Genomic DNA, 18,569 nt, shown 5'->3' on the forward strand with positions numbered 1-18,569 from the left:
GGATCCCTTCTGGCTGACTTCTCTTCTCTGAGCAGGTCGCTTGAATGGAGACAGGCGTGCAAAGCATTGAGGGTTTGGGGGGGGCACGTGACTGATCAGAGGGAACGAGGGTGACTGTGCGAGGGGCAGCGGTCTCAGCAGGGTGGCGGTTATGGCCTGGGAGGCCGGGGGCGGTTGGAAGGGGAAGGGCTACCTGAACGTGTGTGATCACGACCGGCCGTCAGAGAAACAGAGGCTTCGGCGCGAGAGATGGGCGTCTGGGAAGAACAGAGGCCGCTCCGCCCGCCCTCTCTGCTCTTGGGGGCCCCACGCCCTCCAGCCCCTCCTCCAGCCAGCCAGCCCAGCCCGGGGTGGGGGGCGCCTGGCTTTTGCCCAGTAGCAGGGGTCTTCAGCAGACCCTCCGCGGGCGGCCAGTGCCTTGTGGTGTGAAGAAGCCAGGACCGCCCACCCCCACCCCACCAACCAGATGGACCTCACTCTGCAGAGGCCCAGGTCCCTGGCCGGCCTGCGTGCCCCTGTCTAGGCGTGGGGCGGGCACGAGACGTGCTTGCTGTTTTCATTCATGATCCCACGGAAACCTCGTTTGCTCTCAGACGTTTCCTGTTGCAACCCGGTGTTTGTGGGAGGTCCGAGGTGTAGGTATTGTATAATTTTCTATATGTTAAAGTTACTCAGTGCATGTACATCCAGATAAAATAGCTGTCTGCTTATACAAACAAGCAAAAGGGTGAATTCTTTTACTTTCTTTTGGAAACTCAGTGGTAAGGAGAGCTATAGCACGCGCAAGCCCGTCAAGCGATGCCGTGTTGAGACGGACTGGAGGGGGCTCTGCCCTTGGCAGAGCCGCTGGCTTCCAGAGCGCTCCTCGCGGGTGCCGAGTGCGTCAAGATCGACTTGAGCGCAGCTAGCTGAACAACAGTGAACTTCAAGGAAACTGTAAGGGCCTGCATCTGCGCTCCGGAAGTCAGTTGTGCGGAGCACAGGTGCCCGAGACCAGCGTGAGGTCTCACGAGCAGGCCCTGGGGGTGGCGAGTGTCATGAGTGCGGCTCAGCTGCGCGGGTCCCGGGCAGGTGGGGGGGTAGCGCCTTTAGGGCTCCCACCCAGTCCCGGTGTCCGCGGGGCCGCCGGCGAAGGTGGCTGGCCATTTCCTGAGTGTGGACAGCGTGGTCATCCAGAAGGCCCCCCTCACTTCCGCTGACGGGGGGACCGCAGCGGGTTTTTTGAGGGAAACTGGAATTCTGGGTTTCCTTCTGACAACCTAGAAAGTCGGCTCTCGGTTGCCTTTCCTTGAGCCCGAACAGCACACCTCGGCCGCTGTAGCTGACCGGCCGCCGGGGGGCGGGCGCAGCTTCGGTTGCGGGGGTGGCGGCCAGTCTCGCGTGGGTCACGCTGCCCTGCACTGAGGCCGAAGGGGGGGCACCAGTGGAGTGGGGCGGTGCCATCTGGGGGCGGGGGATGGGGGGTTGGTCGACGGGAGGCCCGGAGCCCGGGTCGTCCAGTAGTTGAGGACGCCGTTCCGGCACTTCGCCGCGCAGGCGTGTCAGCCTTGCCCCGGCCAACAGAATTTTACTTTTCATTTTGTAAATTTTTAAAAAAGAATTTTAATTTGGAAACAATGAGTATAATTAAGCATGAAATAATTTCATTCTTTTTTTAAAGATTTTACTTATCTTCCTGGCTGGCGTAGCTCAGTGGATTGAGCGTGGGCTGGGAACCAAAGTGTCCCAGGTTCAATTCCCAGTCAGGGCACATGCCTGGGTTGCAGGCCACGGCCCCCAGCAACCACACATTGATGTTTCTCTCTCTCTCTCTCTCTCTCTCTTTCTCCCTCCCTTCCCTCTCTAAAAATAAATAAATAAAAAAATATATATATAAAAAAAAAGATTTTACTTATCTTTAGAGAGAGGGAAAGGGAGGGCGACAGAGAGGGAAACATCAGTCAGGTGCCTCTCGCACGCCCCACACTGAGGACCTGGCCCTCAACCCAGGCGTGTGCCCTGACTGGGAATCGAACCAGCGACCTTTCGGTTTGCGGGACCGATGTGCAACCCACTGAGCCCCACCAGCCAGGGCCAGAATTTTAAGTTAAATTTTATCTGACTAGTTCTTTTCATTCAGAGAGGGTTTCATCTTGGAATATAGCCTTGAGAGGTGGCGCCCCGCTGCAGGGGAGGCCAGGGTCGCGCACGGCCGCACACGGCCACACACGGCCACCTCCTCACTCCTCCTGCAGGCCCGCTGTGCACGTGGCCGTTGGCCTGGGTCAGCAGGGCTCCCTTTGGGGTGTGACATTTTAAAACATGAGTCTAGCTAGTAGGGAAGGAAGGGATGTTCGGAAAGGTCTTGATTACCTTTTCATTGTTTAACAAAAATTTTTTTAAAGGAGAGAGGGAGAGAAATATCAATGTGTGGTTGTCTCTTGTGCATTCCCTGCTGGGAACTGGCCTGCAACCCAGGCATGTGCCCCGACTGGGAATCAAACCGCAATCCTTTGGTTCCCAGGCCTGCGCTCAGTCCACTGAGCCACACCAGCCAGGGCCAGCTTCTCAGGTTAACAGTGTGTATTACGGGATTTTGGCCGGAGTACTTCATGTTGCATTAGCTGCTCAGGCTGTGGAGTTTGCATCTGATCTGCGGTGTGCTTCCCCGTGACTGCCAGCGTGCCTTTCCCGTGCAAGGGCGGCACAGCTGTGCGTGCCGGCTGCAGACCGAGAATAGAAGTGACGGGGATTTTCGGGGTCTGGGTGGGGCCGAGAGGATGAAGGCGGTAGAGCACAGGGCGGGGCCACCCTCAGCCGGCGCCCAGTGTCCCTGGTGACAGCTAGGGTCAAGGGGCCCTGACCCTGAGACCGTGGCCCTGGTCCCTGCACATGTGCCGTAGCCGGAGACTGGTTTACATCTCCTTATTCCTGGAAACTATTTTAAAGCCACAGTTCACCGAGGGGAATCTTGGTAAATTTGCCTCTACCGCACTGAGCTTCAGCCTCCCCCTAGGCCTGAGTGGAAATGGTGATAAACCAGTCCCAACTGAAGAGTAGAATTCTGGGCATTGCCGGTCTGTGTACCCGGCAGAAGCGTTGATGTGGGTTGGAAGGGTTCGTTCTGAAGGGCCAGATTTTTCTTTTAAGGTGCGGGAAGGACAAAGTAACGGAGAAATACGCCGTTCCAAGGCGGCTTTTGGCATCGGCTCAAGAGTTTTACCAGGTGGGGCTGGGAAGCGACTTATCAAACAACGTTGCTGGGTGCACGGCCCTTGCTGGAAAACACCGGTAGGTTTTTACAAGTCCTGCTCGGAGTGTTAAAGGCGAGAGGATGTTGGGACTGTTTTGGCAACGCTGCCCCGTAAAAGAGACGGGGGCAACGCAGAGGGCTGGTCTTGAGCTGTTTCCCTTTTTCTGTCGGTTTTATTGAAAGTGGGGACCTCTGCAAACATGGGGGGTGTTAAACTGCTTTCCCCTGGTTTTGTCCCTGACTCCAGGTTTGGCTCCTGCCGCATGAAGGGGGAGGCAGGGGAGGCCAGGGGCTGCTCTGGGGGTGTCCTGGGTCCGTGGGGCAGTCGGCGGCAGGGCGAGGCCAGCAAGGAGCGCCCAGTGTTCTGTGCATCCTGGTGACTTCGCGGCGAGGGGAGGCGGGCCAGGGTCAAAGTCGACACCCCTCTCTGAAGCTGGGGCCCGGGAGACTAGGCCGTGGGGGTGCAGAGGACACGCCCTTGACACATCGGCATCGTTCTGGGAGTCAGCGTAGGTTTGGGAAGTTTCAGTCTGTAGGGAGCGTTGGGACTTCGGGAGCCTGTTTGAAGAGGACAGCCGGTGCCACTTCGGGTGCTGGGAGTGGAGGGAGAACGGGTCTGTAGCCTTTGTCTGCTGAGCCTGCGGTGTAGGCCGGGGTGTCGCTGGGCCCTGGGGAGATGCTCAGATGCGCATGACTCTGAGCTCTGGAGCTGGCTCTGGCCCCGGCGCGGCCCGGCCAGCGGGAGGAGCAAGCCTGACAGTTGGTAGCGGCACGGACGTACGTGAGCGTCCGAAGGGAGACGTGTCGGAGGTCATTGGGATGAAGCTGCTGTGGCGGAGTCCCAACAATGTCGGCGGCGTAAGCTAACACAAGTCTGATTTTCTCACATGACAGCGTGGATGTGAATTGTCCCGATCGCTGGGTAGCCCTGCTCCGCTCTGTTGGCGGCACAGGGACCTGCGTTCCTTCCGACACCTCCTCCTGCTCAGGACCGGGACAGTGGGTGGGGCCTCACCACCCGCCTGCTTACTGCTGGTTGGCCGCGGGCCACGGCCCTCAGGGTCGCCTGTGGGTCCCCTGCAGCACTCACTGCCAACAGGGACCGCTGGGCTGGACGACCAGGCTGTCTGACTCAGTAGGTCCTGGCTGGGGCCGGGTCCTGTGCGAGTGTGACTGGGTCACAGGTGACATTCCTGCTGCTGCCGCCCTGGGTCTCGTGCTTCAAGAATGTGGAGCCTTCCAGCCATCCGGCAGGCAGGACGGGGACGGGACCCCCGTGGTCACAGCTGTTGGCCAGAAGTGGCACATGCAGAGCACTCCAACTCACATTCCTTTTGCCGGAGCTTTGTCACGTGGCCGGCCGCAAGGAGGTGGGTGGGGGTGGCTGGTAAATGCCTCCTCTCTGGGGCCGTGCCCAGCCGCAGCTCTGCAGGGTGGGGGTTGGCGGGGCGGGCTCCGCCGCAGTCTGGAATCATCTGGGGCAGAGCTGTGACTCCGGGTTGGATTGGCCAGGGCCCAGTCACATTTGAGCCCAGGTCTGGAGGGTTACCTGTGTCTGGTGGCTCAGCGCGTGCACAGCTGCTAGTGGAGGAGCCAGTTTGCAAGGGAGAGGGGGCAGGCTCGCTCCCTCAGTAAATACTGGTGGATGGCGGGGGCAGGCGGGGGCGCGGCCGTGGCCGTGTGTGGCAGAGGTCAGAGGGCAGACGGGCAGCGCCCGATGGCGCAGCTGATGGAAAGGCAAAGGTGTTTCATACGGGAAGAGTCTGGTGGTGAAGACCAGGGGCTCAGGGCCCAGCTCAGGTTCAGGGTGTGGTTCTGCCACTTGGCAGCACTTTCGAGCTGGTGGGCCGCCGGAGCCGGGCCCCTCTGTGTCACGGAGCACCCTGCCCGTGTCCGTGGTCACGGGCCTGGCACCGGGGCTGCGAGCTGCTCTTGGGAACTGGAACCACCGCTGGGCACGCTGGTGGGCGCTCATGGGGCTCCTCTCCGCACAGCGGCCCACGGAGAGCTTGCTGCTTCTGAGGCAGGCAGTGCCGTTTCTGGACAGCGGCGGCCATTAGCCCTCTTCCCCACGGCCACCTCCTCGATCACAGGAGATAACACCCTTCTTTCTTCACGTGGCTGCAGTGTGGACAGCGGCACTTCAGTGACTTGGGTGTGAGCGCCCGAGTCTTCTGTGTGGAATTCACGGGCTTGCACGCGAGTGTTCCCAGCCCTCCGGGGGAGGGAAGCCGCGTCGGAAGGTTGGTGGTGTCCGCGTCGGGGCCTCTCCGAGCAGCGCAGTGTTGGCGTGCCGGCTGAGGATCTGCCGCCGTTGCCTCATTGTGGGCTCGTGTGCACCGGAAGCAAAAAAGTGCCGACCCTGTCCCGAGCACCCTCTGTCAAGAGTGCAGTTGAGACCAGGGTAGGAACCGCCGGGCGTGCCCCGAGCACCGTTTCCGCAGGCGCGGTGGACGCGCTGTGCTCTCCTCCGCCGCCTCATTGTGAGTCCGGTGCGAGACGAAGAGCGTGCCCAGGGCCACGTGGCGTGTCGCCGGAGGTGGTGTGGAGACGGGCCTGCCGGGTCCTGTCTTGGGCCGGGCGTCTGACGGCTGGGCACCGGAGTCAACACTGAGCCAGGGCCGGCCAGTCTCAGCGTCCGGGGTCCCCGGCTCCGGCCGGCAGTCGCCAGCCCTGTCGCCGCTCCACAGACACGGGTTTCCCCCCACCGCCACCGGTGCGAGCCAGCAGGGGTCCTCTTCTTGAGACGTGTCCGTGAAGACCATTTGTCCAGTCGGTCAGCGAGAACAAAACGTGTCTCGGGGAACTGGGTTCTTCTGGACACTCGGCCGTGCTCTTTGTGTCTCTGGGGTGTCTCTGGGGTGTCTCTGTGCAGCGCGTGCGGGTCACCGCCGCTGCTGCCGTGTGCGTGTGGGGCTGCTGCTGGTTCTGCTCCCATCGCTGGCACAGGACGCACGGTGTTCCCAAGCAGAGTTTTTTCCTCGATCAAGGTCATGGTCGTGACTTAATGGAACTGCCTAAAGATTGAATGCAGTTCCTAAAGGTCGCTTTGTTTTAAGGTAGTACAGCAAACGGTTTTGCAAGTAAGTAAGGGGATTATGGAATAATCTAATCTCTTCAGACCTTAAAAAGTTTTATAGCACTGGCTCAGAGGCTGTAATGTTTATTTAAACAAAATCGGGCGTATGCTGAGTATAAAGTTTCGGTGATCTTTCGTTTCTACTTTTTGAGAGCCATCTTCGGTTCTGTTAAATTGCTTCCCCAAACCTACGCATCGTTCGGATGTGGTGCTGTTTAGCGACTCCTCGGTCGCGTGTGACCTCTGCTCCCGCGATCTCACAGTGAAGTTCCTCATCCGTACGCTGGACACGTACACCCGATTATTTTACTTGGGAAGGGGGTCCTTGAGTCTGAGACAATATGTGAAATCACTGTTTTTTTTTAACAACTAGGATAACTTTTCCTTTTTTTCTTAAATTATTAGTTGTTTGCTTTCTCCTTTAGTTACACTTCCCCTTTCTTTTATTTCTTCGTACTCACACCCTTCAGATTTCAGGGGTGTCCAGCCCGAGAGCCGTGTGCGGCCCAGGATGGCTGTGAACGCGGCCCCACCCAAAATTGTAAATGGACTCAAGCCTCTTGTTTGCTCATCAGTTTGCGTTAGCGTTTGTGCATTTAACGTGTGGCCCAAGACAGCTCTCCTTCCAGGGTGGCCCAGAGACGCCGAGAGGGTGGGCCCCCCCCCAGAAGTCGCGCCGCCTTGTTCTCGGGCACCCCCGAGTCCTCGCCCAGGGGAGCTGCCCGTGCTCCCGGCCGGGGTGGGTCGGGGCCGTCCCGGCTGCCCCCGCTCCCTGAGCCTTTACCACCGAGGGGGGGCCTGCGGCAAGTGGCTGCCGTCGGCATCCCTGTCCTGGGCTGTCTCCCCCACTGGGCTGAGCTCCCAGCGCAGGCCTGGGCCTGCCGCGTCTCCTCCGTGGGCGCGGGTGTCCACCCTGCCGGCGCTTCCCAGATGTTGGCGTCGCGTACACGCTGGTGGTGCTAACGCTTCTGAGTCTTAGAAAGACTGATTTTTAACCCTCCAAACCAGCTGGAAGTCTACCAGCAGGTTTCCCCCGTACTCTTTCTAAACCATTCAGTCGCCTAAAAGCACTGGTAGAAGTTCGCTGTTGTGCGTGACCTTTCCGTGTTCTCGCCGTGGCTTGTTTGGTGTCAGGAGAGGCAGACTCGCCGTGAAGGGCCAGCCGCTGCCTCGGGGATGCAGGACACTGGTCGGGGCGCCCGGGGCTGAGCACCTGCTGCCTCACACTCGGGTCACACCAAGCCACCTGGAAGGAGGTGTCACTGAGCAGACCCTCCCATGTGTCCTCTGTCCTGCCAGCCGGCCCCACCACACGCTCCCGTGCGTCTCCCGCTGCGGGAGGAGGAAAAACGGACGGCACTGAGCTGCTGCAGGGCTGTGCTGTGGAGGCGGGCGGGCGGGCGGGCAGGCAGATGCCCAGCACCAAGTACTCGCGGCTCTGCCCTCTCAGCGGCCGCAGGGGCCCTGCCGACTGCTCCGGCCCCGCGTCCTGCGGTTTCTTCTCCCCGCCGTCGCCTGCCTCGGCGTCCTCACGGTGCCTTGGGTGTTTTCAGCATGTTCCTGCCTCTGGGCCTTTGCACTCGACACTCCTGCTCCCTAGCCATTTCTAGACCCGGGGGTGGGGGATGTGTGAAAAGTGGACACCAAGGAAGGGGAGACCAATTCTTCTAGAGATTTTTCGACAGTGGTGGTCAGCCGCAGTTTCCGCTCCAGTGGTGCGCCTGGCTGAGCCAAATGACGCACGCCCCGGACACTCCGTCGCACCGGACACTCCCTCACACCAGACACTCCGTCGCACTGGACGGACAGTCCGTTCGCACCAGACAGTCCGTCACGCGGGCTGGGCTGCGTCTCCTTTGTCCGCGGCGGAGGCCGTGGTGAGGAGGTCCGGCCCCTGCACAGAGGGTGGGGTTTACGAATGTTGATGTTAGGGCGTGTTGTCTCACTACAAAGTAAAGGCAAGGGGGAGAAATGAACATGGGAAAAGTACAGTGAAGCCTTTTTTGGACAAATCACATGAGCATGAAGAGTGAGGATTTTGTGGAAGAGGGTGTGTGTGCCCCCAGAGTTTGAGAACACGGTGAACGCTCGTCGGCGGCAGGTGCCTCACCGCACGGCGGTGAGCTCGTCCCGCCCGCCTGCTCCGGCGCGTCCCCGGTCAGAGCTCCCGCGGTTTCTGTGCCCTGGCAGCGACCTCGGTCGCCTGGTCCCTGGCCCAGCCTGACGACAGGTGCAGGCGGAGCGCTGCTCCGCCCCTTTCAGTGGGGAGAGCAGGGCCCCTTCCAACTCCGAGACTGAGACCGAGACCGCCTTCCTTTTTCTTCCCCCGGGGCTTCCCTGGTCTTTTCCGGCCACGATTTCACTTGCAAAGTAAAAGGTCACCGGGCAGGGCCTCGGCTGAGCTGTGCTCTGACTCCGAGGGCGCGGAGCTGTGGCTTTCCAGCACGTGCCGTGGCTGGTGGCAGAATCGGACGTGAGTCGTCCCGTGCACTGCGTGTCGGCCTCGTTTTCTTCCCTGAAAACCCGCAGGGTCTCCCACTTCCCCGCGTGGCCTGCAGGTTCGCTCTGTGTGGGCCCTCGCTGAGGTCTTCCAGCGCAGAGGAGACTCCCGTTCTTTAGCTCTGGGGACCCCTCCCCGGAGGTACCTCTTAGCCGGCTTCCTGCCCCCTCTCCTCCTCCTCCTCGTCGCTGTCGCCTCCCTCCCGGGACTCTCGTGTCGGGTGGCGGCGTCCCGGATGGGCTCGCTGTCTGTTCCCCGTTGCACCCGCGTCTTCGGGGACTTGCCTCAACTTCATATTTCCACCCGTGGTGGGTTTCATTCTCCAAACATGGTCACAGCAGTGTCTTCAGTATTCGCCACTCCCTGCCCAGGGAGGAATGTTTTCCCCTTGCCCTGGGACCTGGACAGGTTTACGACGGCGTGGCTGCTGCGGCGAACGGCCTCATGGGAGCGCGGGGGAGCGAGGCTCTGCGGCCTTGGGATTGACCCGTTTGCAGGCCTCCGCTTCCCACTGGGGCCTGTGGGGCTCTGTTTCTCTCCCCCTCCCCGCTCCCGCTTGTCCTTGAAACCTTAACAATAAAATAGCCAGTTGTCTTACCAGCAAAAATGCGTTTATTAGGGTTTAGCAGAGGAATCGGCAATTCGGCACATGCAAACTATGGCGAACGACAGGCAAGTGCAGGGAACCAAGGAGGGGAGCGCTATTTTACAGGGAAAACGCCCTGGGGGGCGGGGAGAGTTGGGGTGGCGGTGGCTTCCCATTGGCCAGTTGGGGGCTGAGAGAGAAACGCCCTCCCTCCTGCTGGGGAGCACAGTGCGCGTCCTCCTCCCCAGACTCGTACGGCCAGCTGCAGGGGTGCTGCGCGTGCACAGGAGCTCCCCCTTCAGGCCTCCCCGTGCCCCCCACACGGGGGGAGGTTTTCCTTTGCTCGTGCGCACACCAGCCGCCGCCATGTCGTGGGGAAGCCCAGGGCACGCACAGGGGCCACGCCGGCGTTTCAACCTCCAGCCCCGCTCGGGGTCTCAGAGCGCAGCCGCTCGAGAGTGAAAGGAATGTTGTTTCAAGCCGTCAAGTTCAAGGGTAATTTACACGTCATCAGATTTCTCATTTCGGCAATGACGTTTTTAAAATGTTTACTGAGTTACAACGTACGAAGAAATGCAGAGATTGGAGAGCCCGCTCTGATTGGTTTGAAACTCGGGGGACGCAGGTGTGGCCCCTCATGCACGTGCCTGCCCCTCTCGTCGGGCCCCAGAGCCGCCCAGGCCACCCTGGGCTGACGCGTGTCCTGGCGTCTTACTCTTTGCCCGTGCGATGCTCTGTGTGTGCTTGTTGAATTAGAGGCACTTGGGAGTTTTTACACTGTGAGAGGCTCTGTCGACCGTCGATGTGAGTAGTTATTACTATCAAAAATACTTACTTTTCAGCCCTGACCAGTGTGGTCCAGTTGGTTGGATAGTGAGCTGCAAAGCAAAAGGTCGCTGGTTCGATCCCCAGCCAGAGCACGGGGCTAGGCGGTGGGTTCGGTGCCCTGTACGAGAGACAGCTGACTGATCCACGTTTCTCTCTCTCATCGATGCTTCTCTCCCACTTTCCCCCCTTCTTCTTCTCTCTCTGAAAATAAAGTATTTTTTCTGGCCTGAATTGTTTATTGGGTAAGAATTTAAAAGCACGACACATATGAGCGGTGACGGTGGAGCTGGAGAGCCTTGTGTCCTCTCCAGGCTGCCCGGCGAGGACCACCAACAGTGTGGTGGCACCCGGGCCCTTTCCAAGGCCACGGCCCCCAGCCCGCCGCTGTCGGCCCCCACACCGCCCTGTGCTTGTGGACCGGCCCGGGGACCCACCGCGGGGGTGGGGCGGGGGAGGGGCAGGACTCCTTCCGACAGCCAGCCTCTCGGAACGGGTCAGGAGGACAACCTCAGGGAATCCGTGCGTGGAACCCTCCCCGATCCCGTGAGGATCTGGGGCGCTCAGAGCCCCCCAGCGGTGCCCAGCCAGCTCCTCAGCAGCAGACCGAGGGCTCCGGGCCCGCTGCGGCTGGTCAGCACCCAGAGGGGCAGGCTCGCCGTCGGCCGCACCCTCAGGAACAGGGCGTTCGCGGCTGTCCTGGGCACATGAACATGCTGTTTGTGGTAGGGCCTCGCCTGGCCTTGCGTCCCAGCCTGTGTGCCTCATCGGGCTTGGCCGGGGGGCCTTGAGCTCGAAGAGCACATGTCCCTCTTGTGGGACTGCCCCTCCCTCTGCAGCTCCTGGTATGTGCAAGCGTCCATCTCGGCTCACCTCGTGGCTGCGGCCGGAAGGAAAGAGAAGAGAACGTGGTTTAAAATACTTGTTTTTCAGGTGTGCTGTTTGCGTAATGAAAATGCTGTTCTGTTCCGGTGGGGTGGAAACGGTGCTGAGCACCTGGTGGGAGGCGTTTTGCTGGTATCGCGTCTGTTTCTGAGAAGGGTTGAAGGAACGGCAGTGTTCAGCTGATTTCCTCCTAGCGACGCCAGGAAGCGCGTGGGGCTGGCTGCCTCGGGGCGGAGACGCCTCCGTGGGTCCGCGCCCGCGTCTGCCGCGCACCGTGGTGTGCTCCTGCCGAGGTTCCCGAAACAGCCCCTCTCCCCGGCGGATCTGGGGTTCCTGCAAGTCCCGATGCCCAGTGGATCTTTCATTTGTTTGTGCAATTTTAGACAGGTGTTCCTCGAGATTTTAGGAGAATATAAGAGTGAAGTGGAGATCGTTCTTGAGTCTTTACGTGGCGTGAAGGAGTTTTCTCTGTACCCTTTTACTGTGTTACTTCTCTAGGGCAAGAAGTGGTGAGGGGGAGGAGGGGGCTCCGTCTCCAGCGTGCGTCTCACGTCTGCAGGCGAAGGGCGGTGTCGTCCTAGCGCGCTATGAGGACTGGAAAGCTGACACTGGCGGGCTTGGGGGCGAATGCCGCCCCCCCCCCCCACTGCTTTCTGAAGGCTCCTTCCTCTGCTGTCAGCCACGATGTCCTTCGTCCCTCCTGAGCCGTCCTTGAGAACCGCCAGAGCTGAGATGTGTGGTTCCCACTGTGTCCCCCGGGGTGGCTGCAGGCCCGCAGCACCCCCCCAACACCTCGCCCACTGGGGCGGGCACAAGCCTGCTGGGAGAGGACATGTCCCACCGGGCCCTCGGGGGTCCTGTGCAGACCCTGACCCCGGGGACCTTTGCAGAAACCCAGCTCTTATTTTCTCCCAGTTCAATAAGTCTCTCCCCCCACACCACGGGGCGCTGCACCTTCCACGCCGAGTCTGACCCTGTGTCCGCCCCGTCCTTCCGGGCGTCCCTCAGGTCTTCTCCCAAGCTGGGCTCCACCTGTCCCTACCAAGTGACAGGTGCACTGGCCGCCACCCTGGACCGGGGGCTGTCATCCCGGGAAGGCCCCCGCCGATTTCTGTTTGTGCTTCTTTTGTAAAACGGAAGGTCTTGGTTTTACACAGCGTTTTGGTCCTGAGAATCTTGAGACGACGTCACGTGAAACGTTTCCGTCCGGGTTGCTAACGGGGCATTTTCGTCTCCCCCCACAGGTCAACTTCGTGGTGGGCCAGCTCTTGGCCTTGCTGGCGGCGGTCTGGTTCCGAACCTACCTGCACTCGGGCAAAACGAGCTCCTTCGTGAGGCACGTGGTGGCCACCCTCTTGGGCCTTTATCTCGCACTCTTCTGCTTTGGATGGTGAGTGTCTCTGCGTGGAGACTTCGGGCATCTTCGTGCGTGGAGTGTGTAGAGAGATACACGCTGCAGGGTGTTGTGCTTATGTTTACTTACCATGTTTTGTCATTTTCATTTTAATGGGAAACAAAGAGTGGAGAACGGGCTCTGTCCCTTCGGCTGGGGCACGGGGCACACGACTGTTTATAATTTACGAAAAAGGGCAGATGAGGGATGGAGACATTTTATTCCGTCACGGGTAGTTCTGTTCACCTCTGTTGCAGGTGTTTTATGCCAAGACAAAGAAACCACTTAAAATAGTTAAAAACAAATTTATTTCTGTGCAAGTGGCTGTCACGAGTCCGGTGAAGCCCACCGGGGGAACCGTGTTACCGTGTTTTAGAGCCTGCCGCTGGCGAGAAGGGGTGTTCTGCTTGTTGTGGGGGGAAGAACTGTTTATGATGGAGAGCTCCTCTTTCTGGCCCTTCGGTGTTCTGCGGGCGTTCCCTCGGGCTGCCCGAGCGTTTGCAGTCAGAGGTGCCGCCCCACCATCGGTGCCGGGGGGACAGCAGAAGCAGGAGCGGAGACCCCCGGTGGGAGGGCTGCCCGGTGGTTTCTCCCGCGTCACCGCCGGCCGCCGGCTCCCATGCGCACAGCCCAGCCCTCTGGGCCTGCTCTCTCCGTGGGCTCCGCTCTGGGACCGAGGTTCCCCGAGAGCAGAGAAATGCACCCCCCGCCCGGGGGTCCGGTCCCTTCTCTCGTGGGGGGGGCCCCTGTGGGGCTTGGGGAGCGCCTCTGCGTTCCCTCCAGGGCGCCGTTTCCGGTTCCCGTGAGCGCTGGGATGGGCGCAGCTTCCTTGTCCAGGGTTTGCCTCCGGCACGTGCCCGTGTTCCCTGGAAACCTGTGGACGTCAGCCGGTCTCCCCCGCGTTGCCCGGTGACCGTCTCCTGCTAGATCCGGTGTGTGTCGTCCTCAGATTTGAGTGTGATCGCCTGTCACGAGCGGGTGCCTGTGATACGGTCTCTCCTGTAAGTCAGCTGAGCAGCCCGGCACCCAGGAACGGGCGAGAGTCACACCCAGGACTCTGCTCTTCACTCAGCTCTTACCGAGTGCGGGGTCCCTCAGAGTAGAACAGCAGCACGCACTCATGTCCTGCTCACACGGTGACAGTCTAAGAGGAATCTCACTCTCTCCCTCTCTCTCTCTCTCTCTCTCTCTCTCTCTCTCTCACATACACACACACACACACACACACACACACACACACACACACAGCAATCCTCGGGGGACAGTGAACCCGGGCCCCAGAGTCTCAGTCTGCGGGTGTCCGGGAGACAGCACGGTGGGAAGGGAGTCGTCAGCGTCCTGCAAGGAAGGGTCTCCGGAGCCAGGTGGGCAGCAGGGTGGATGACATCCTCAGCCCGGCAGGGCAGAGCCCCTGGCGGCCGATGCCGAGGGAGGCCAGCACGGCGTGGAGCAGCCCTCCGGGGTGGGGGCTCGGCCGTCTCAGCAGTGGTCTGGGACCTGCCTCAGTCATGCCCTTGAGAGGGGTGCACCCCACCCTTCTGGGCCTCTTGATTAGTGTCTTGGCACCCCTGATGGCATGTGGGGACTTTCCCCAGGAGCCCGTCTGTGGGTGGACCCGCTCTGCAGACGCGGCTGTTCTGACCACGGGGGCAGATAGCTTGGGTGCGTCTCCCTGCCGGATGTGTCTGGAGGGACTCGCGCGGTTTCCCTCTTGAACCAAAGTGTCGCGGCCTCCGGGCAGCCATCTCGGGGGACACGAGCGCCTCCACTTGGCTTTAGTTCCCTCATGCCGTCCTGACCGGACCGCTGCCACTTCACCGGTCCTGCCCTCCCGTCTTCACGCAGAGCAGACATCGTCTTTCCACCTCCTCGGTAGCGTCAAATTTATATCATCAGATTTTCCTAGGTTTTGCAGGCGATTCTGTGTAAAATCCTTGTCATATATCACGCCGTGGGGTCATGTGTGCGTGTGTGTGCGTGCACGTGCTTTAACTTTTTATCACAGCAAGTTTTAAGTACAAAAGTAACAGAATAGTGAGGCGGACACTCCCACTCCCACTGCTCAGCTTTGGCAGTCGCTGGGACGCCACCGTTCTCGTCTGTCCTTTCCCTGACTGACCTCCCTGGGGCGTGTCTCAGGGCACACGCTGTGCTCAGAAACGGCAGCATTCAGTGTGTGTCTGGATGTAGCGTATTGTAGGGCGTCGTTTGGGAAGGCTTGTAGTCTAGGGACACATGGGGGGGCTTGTAAGTGGGGGGAGACGGAAGGGTGCCAGGGGTCGGGGGGGGGGCCACTGTCGCTGTGCTGAGAGGGCCCCGCCCTGCTCAGGGGCTTAGTGACGGGAGGAACCCGCGGGGGCTCCTCCGGCCGAGGCCGTGCTCCTGCCCGTGGACGAGTGTCCGGAGAGAAAGAGCTTCGGTTTCGGCGTCAGCCGGGGTGTGACGACGAGCACGTGGCCTTCCAGCGCAGCCCTGACCGAGGGGACTGGGGGAGCACAGACCGCTCCGGACGCCGTCTGACCTGCGTTTCCCGCTCTCGTAATGTAACGCCGCCTCGTCCGGGGCTGCATTGCGCCCCGCAGCCCAGGCCGCACTCCCCACACGTCTCCGCCAGTCCCGGCGGCTGGTGGGCGCTGCTGGGCGGGCGGCACGCTCGTTTCACGCAGGAGGACAAGTGGGGCGCTGCACAGGGCGAGTCACAGAGACAGTCCCCGGGGTCCAGCGGCTCCTTGCCACGGCGGTCCGTGAGGCAGGCGGGTGCGGACCCCCCTCCTTGGGGGCCAGGTCACAGCAGCAGAGGCTCGCGCAGCCGGAGGCCAGCACCCCAGATGGCGCCCCGCGCACCCTCTGGCCCTGGTTCCCGGGCCTCGGGCACCCACCGTGATGTAAGGAGACACGAGACGCGGCTTCTGTGCCGTCCCACGCTCTTCAGGTTCCCGGGAAACTTACTTGTAGAAAAGGAGACACGTCCCCAAGAGTCTGCAGAGCTGGTTGGGCGAGCACCTTGAACGACCGCATCTTCAGTTAGCAGCGCCCTCAGCCCTCGGCTGTGTCTGGCCGAGGTCAGCACGTCCACGTCCGGTCTGCCGGGGAACGGCCAGCGCCGGCCGACGCTCGGGGTGGGCAGTGGGTGTGGAGAGTGTGTGTCGTCGTCGTCCTTTGCAGCTTCCGTTTGGTTCGCGCTCACAGACGTGCTCGTCTGCTTCCCGTGGCCACGGCGACACTGCGGGACCGTGCGGGACCGTGCGTGGGCGGAGCCTGCTTCCGTGTGCAGTGTCTCCGCGGGAACTGTGTTCGAAAGTGCGGCTGGCGTTGCCCCGTGGCAGTTGCCCGTGACTCCGTAACAATCAGGTTTAGAAGTCATTTCCATCGCAGGCCGAGAGTCCTGATGAGCACTGTGGAACGGTGTGCGGGGTCGGCGCGTTTTTTCAGGAATCCCGCGTGCCGTCCGAGGGTAGAGGGGACCGGAGCGTGTGCACAGGCACGCGTGGCCGGGACCGTCGGGTTGACTCCAGGACCGGAGTCCTGGCCGTGTCTGGCCCGAGTTTTGTGGGAGGGGTGGGCAAGTTGGGGCGCTCGCTGGGCGGCGGACGGCTGCCCACCCGTCTGACGGCGCTCCCCCTCTCCGCAGGTACGCCTTACACTTCCTGGTCCAAAGCGGCATTTCCTACTGTATCATGATCGGGATGGGCGTGGAGGCCATGCACAGGTAAGTGGTTGCTTCGCGCACACGTGCACGGAGGCGTGTTCCGCTCCAGCGCAGTCGGAGCAGAGCAGACTGTGGCCACGCGAACAGTGGTCCCGAACGGGGGCCGTCCGTCGAGAACTGTCACACGTGCCGAGGCAGAACCACCGGCACACACCGCGCGGCTGTCTCCCTGGAGCCGGGTCTCCCGCCGCAGAAGCGCCCGGAACGCGCTGCGACTGCATGAATGTGTCCAGATGTGCCCAGGTGGCCCTTGCGGGGCAGAACTGCCTCCAGTCAAGGCCACTAGCTTAATCCGAGGGGCGACGGCTGTGGGGAGGAGTGAGGCGGACTGGGAGAGACTTAGACGGTAGGACTGGAGGGCTCTGTGACTGACGGGAAGTGCGGGTGGGGCGAGGGGGTCCTGGGCGGCTCCCGGCTGCTGGCTGGAGCGGTGGGGTCGCTGGGAGCCCCATTTCCTGCTACGGGAACCCTGGAGGCGGGGCAGTGTTCGGGGGTAACATGTCAAGTGAGCATATACTTACTTAGCACCTAAAACAGTAAACCCTCAGTGAGCCTTTGCTGGATAAACACATGTCACTCACTGGCAGCTGGGTGTGGAGGTCGGGGTGAGACTCGGGGACTTTGGGGAGAGGTTTGTGCAGCTGCCCTGGTCGACCCCCGCCCCGGGGGGCAGAGCGGACCAGGGGACCCTAAGCCCGTGATGACCCTCGCACCGTGTTCCCGAATTCGGAACACGTACGATACGACTCCACGAGTTTGTCAGGAAGTCTGGACCTAGAGCTGCCGGACCGGCTCTCCGGTGTGGACGCAGTGGGCACCCGCTCTTGTGCCCCGCTGCCCTACTGTCCCCTCAGTCTCCGGGGGTGCCACCTGCACCGGCTCGAGGACACCCACGTTCACACGTTCTTGTTTTGATTTTGTACGAGGAGTAAGACACCCTTCGTGTTAGCTTTTTGTTTTAACTTTTCTGTGGAAAAACCTGTTTTGCATCCATCCCAGGAAGTCTGAGACTTTCGGGACACAGCACAAGGAAGCCCCATCATTTCAACGCGAACTGGGGGTGGTTAAAACGGGAAGGGCGGAGGAGCCTGCTGATCTCGAGAAGCGAAGCCGAAGTATTTTCCTTATGGCTCAGCGAGTAACGTTCAACAGAAGCGCCGAGCAGAAGAAGCATAACAGGCGTGGGGAGAGACGGGGAAATGGCGCGGATCCCGGGGGCGGCCGAGCCGGGACGGGACGAGCCGGGACTGGACGGGCAGAGCAGAGCTGCGGAAGGCGACGTCGCACCACCTACCGCCCACCCTGCGGCCCGGCTCCGCACCGCCTGGAGCAGACGTGTCCCGAGCGCCGGGGCGTCTCCGGAGACTCAGCGCGGGAGGGCGTGTGGTGCTTCGCCGCCACACTGCACCGCTCGCCGGGGACACTGAGGCTGTCAGTCGCGCAGCAGGTGTCTATCGTGCTGACGCTGGGGTCCAGCACAGGTGAAAAGACAGGCTGTCTCCACCAGATGCGTCCTGTCCCACGCCCCTGCGGCTGCGGGCACATGCCCATGCCGAGGGCCGGGCTCGGGGAGGAGGGAGAGGCGCCGGCACCAGCCGTTCTCGGCCGGCGCAGCAGAGGCAGAGTGCGGTGTGTGGTGGTAGGCAGAGTTGCGCCCAGTGTGTTTCCTGAAATCAGGAAATACTACGAGTACTTTCCTCAGACCGCTCCTTTACTGACGGGACACTGGAGCCGCTGGCCAGGCCTGGGGACAAGGGGGGACTGCGGCTCGGACCTGCACCGGGTGGCCGTGCAGCTGACTGGGTGACGCTGGTCCGGAGTCAGCCCTGCCCGGGTGTGAACTCGGGCCCTGCCAGATGTCCGTTAGCTTGGGGACCGTGGCCCAGTCCCTCTCCCTTCCCGGGTCCAAAGTGGGTTGAACCAGTGACTCAGCCGACGGTGGGCGTCCAGGTGAGCTCCGCCTGCACGGAGGGCCTGGCCACCCAGAAGGGGCGCTCAGACTCTGGGGGTGCTTCCAGAGGCTGTTCTCGGTGACGCAGTGTTTCCCGCGATGCCATGGCAGAGCTCGCCGCCCTCAGTGTGCGCACTGTCAGGGCCGCCTCCACGTGCGGCGATGCCGGGTCCCTGGCTGCCGAGTGCGGACTCCCGGCCGGGGCTCCGCGCCCGTTCTCTAGCCCCGCCCCCAGGGGTCGATGCTGGCAGCCCAGGGGGTGAGCGGCGCCTTTGAGTCTTTTTTTTAACATCCCTGGTTTTGGTTTGGTCGAGTTTTCTCAAGGAGATGTATTTGTTTGTGCTCCAGGCCTTAAGGAGCACGGTCAGTGGGCTGACTCACAGCCCTGTTTCCTGTCTCCTTTTCTGGT

At 61.3% G+C, this 18,569-nt stretch overlaps 1 protein-coding gene across 4 annotated transcripts in view; it reads left to right on the top strand.

The window, feature by feature from the left end:
• Positions 1 to 18,569, top strand: part of MBOAT2 (membrane bound O-acyltransferase domain containing 2) — a 68,640-nt gene that overhangs the window by 10,793 nt on the left and 39,278 nt on the right. For 2 of the 4 annotated variants that reach the window (XM_045844543.1, XM_045844542.1), the window contains exons 2-3: positions 12,352 to 12,497; positions 16,132 to 16,209. In XM_045844543.1, coding sequence (XP_045700499.1) covers positions 12,352 to 12,497; positions 16,132 to 16,209 — 224 coding nt within the window. Of the gene's footprint in view, positions 1 to 12,351; positions 12,498 to 16,131; positions 16,210 to 18,569 lie in introns of those variants that run through there. The other 2 variants (XM_045844544.1, XM_045844547.1) reach the window with 2 other exon arrangements.

This window comes from Phyllostomus hastatus, unplaced genomic scaffold, assembly GCF_019186645.2.
Source record: "Phyllostomus hastatus isolate PE091 unplaced genomic scaffold, TTU_PhHast_1.1 phas_contig_402, whole genome shotgun sequence".
In the NCBI taxonomy this organism is placed as follows: Eukaryota; Metazoa; Chordata; class Mammalia; order Chiroptera; family Phyllostomidae; genus Phyllostomus; species Phyllostomus hastatus.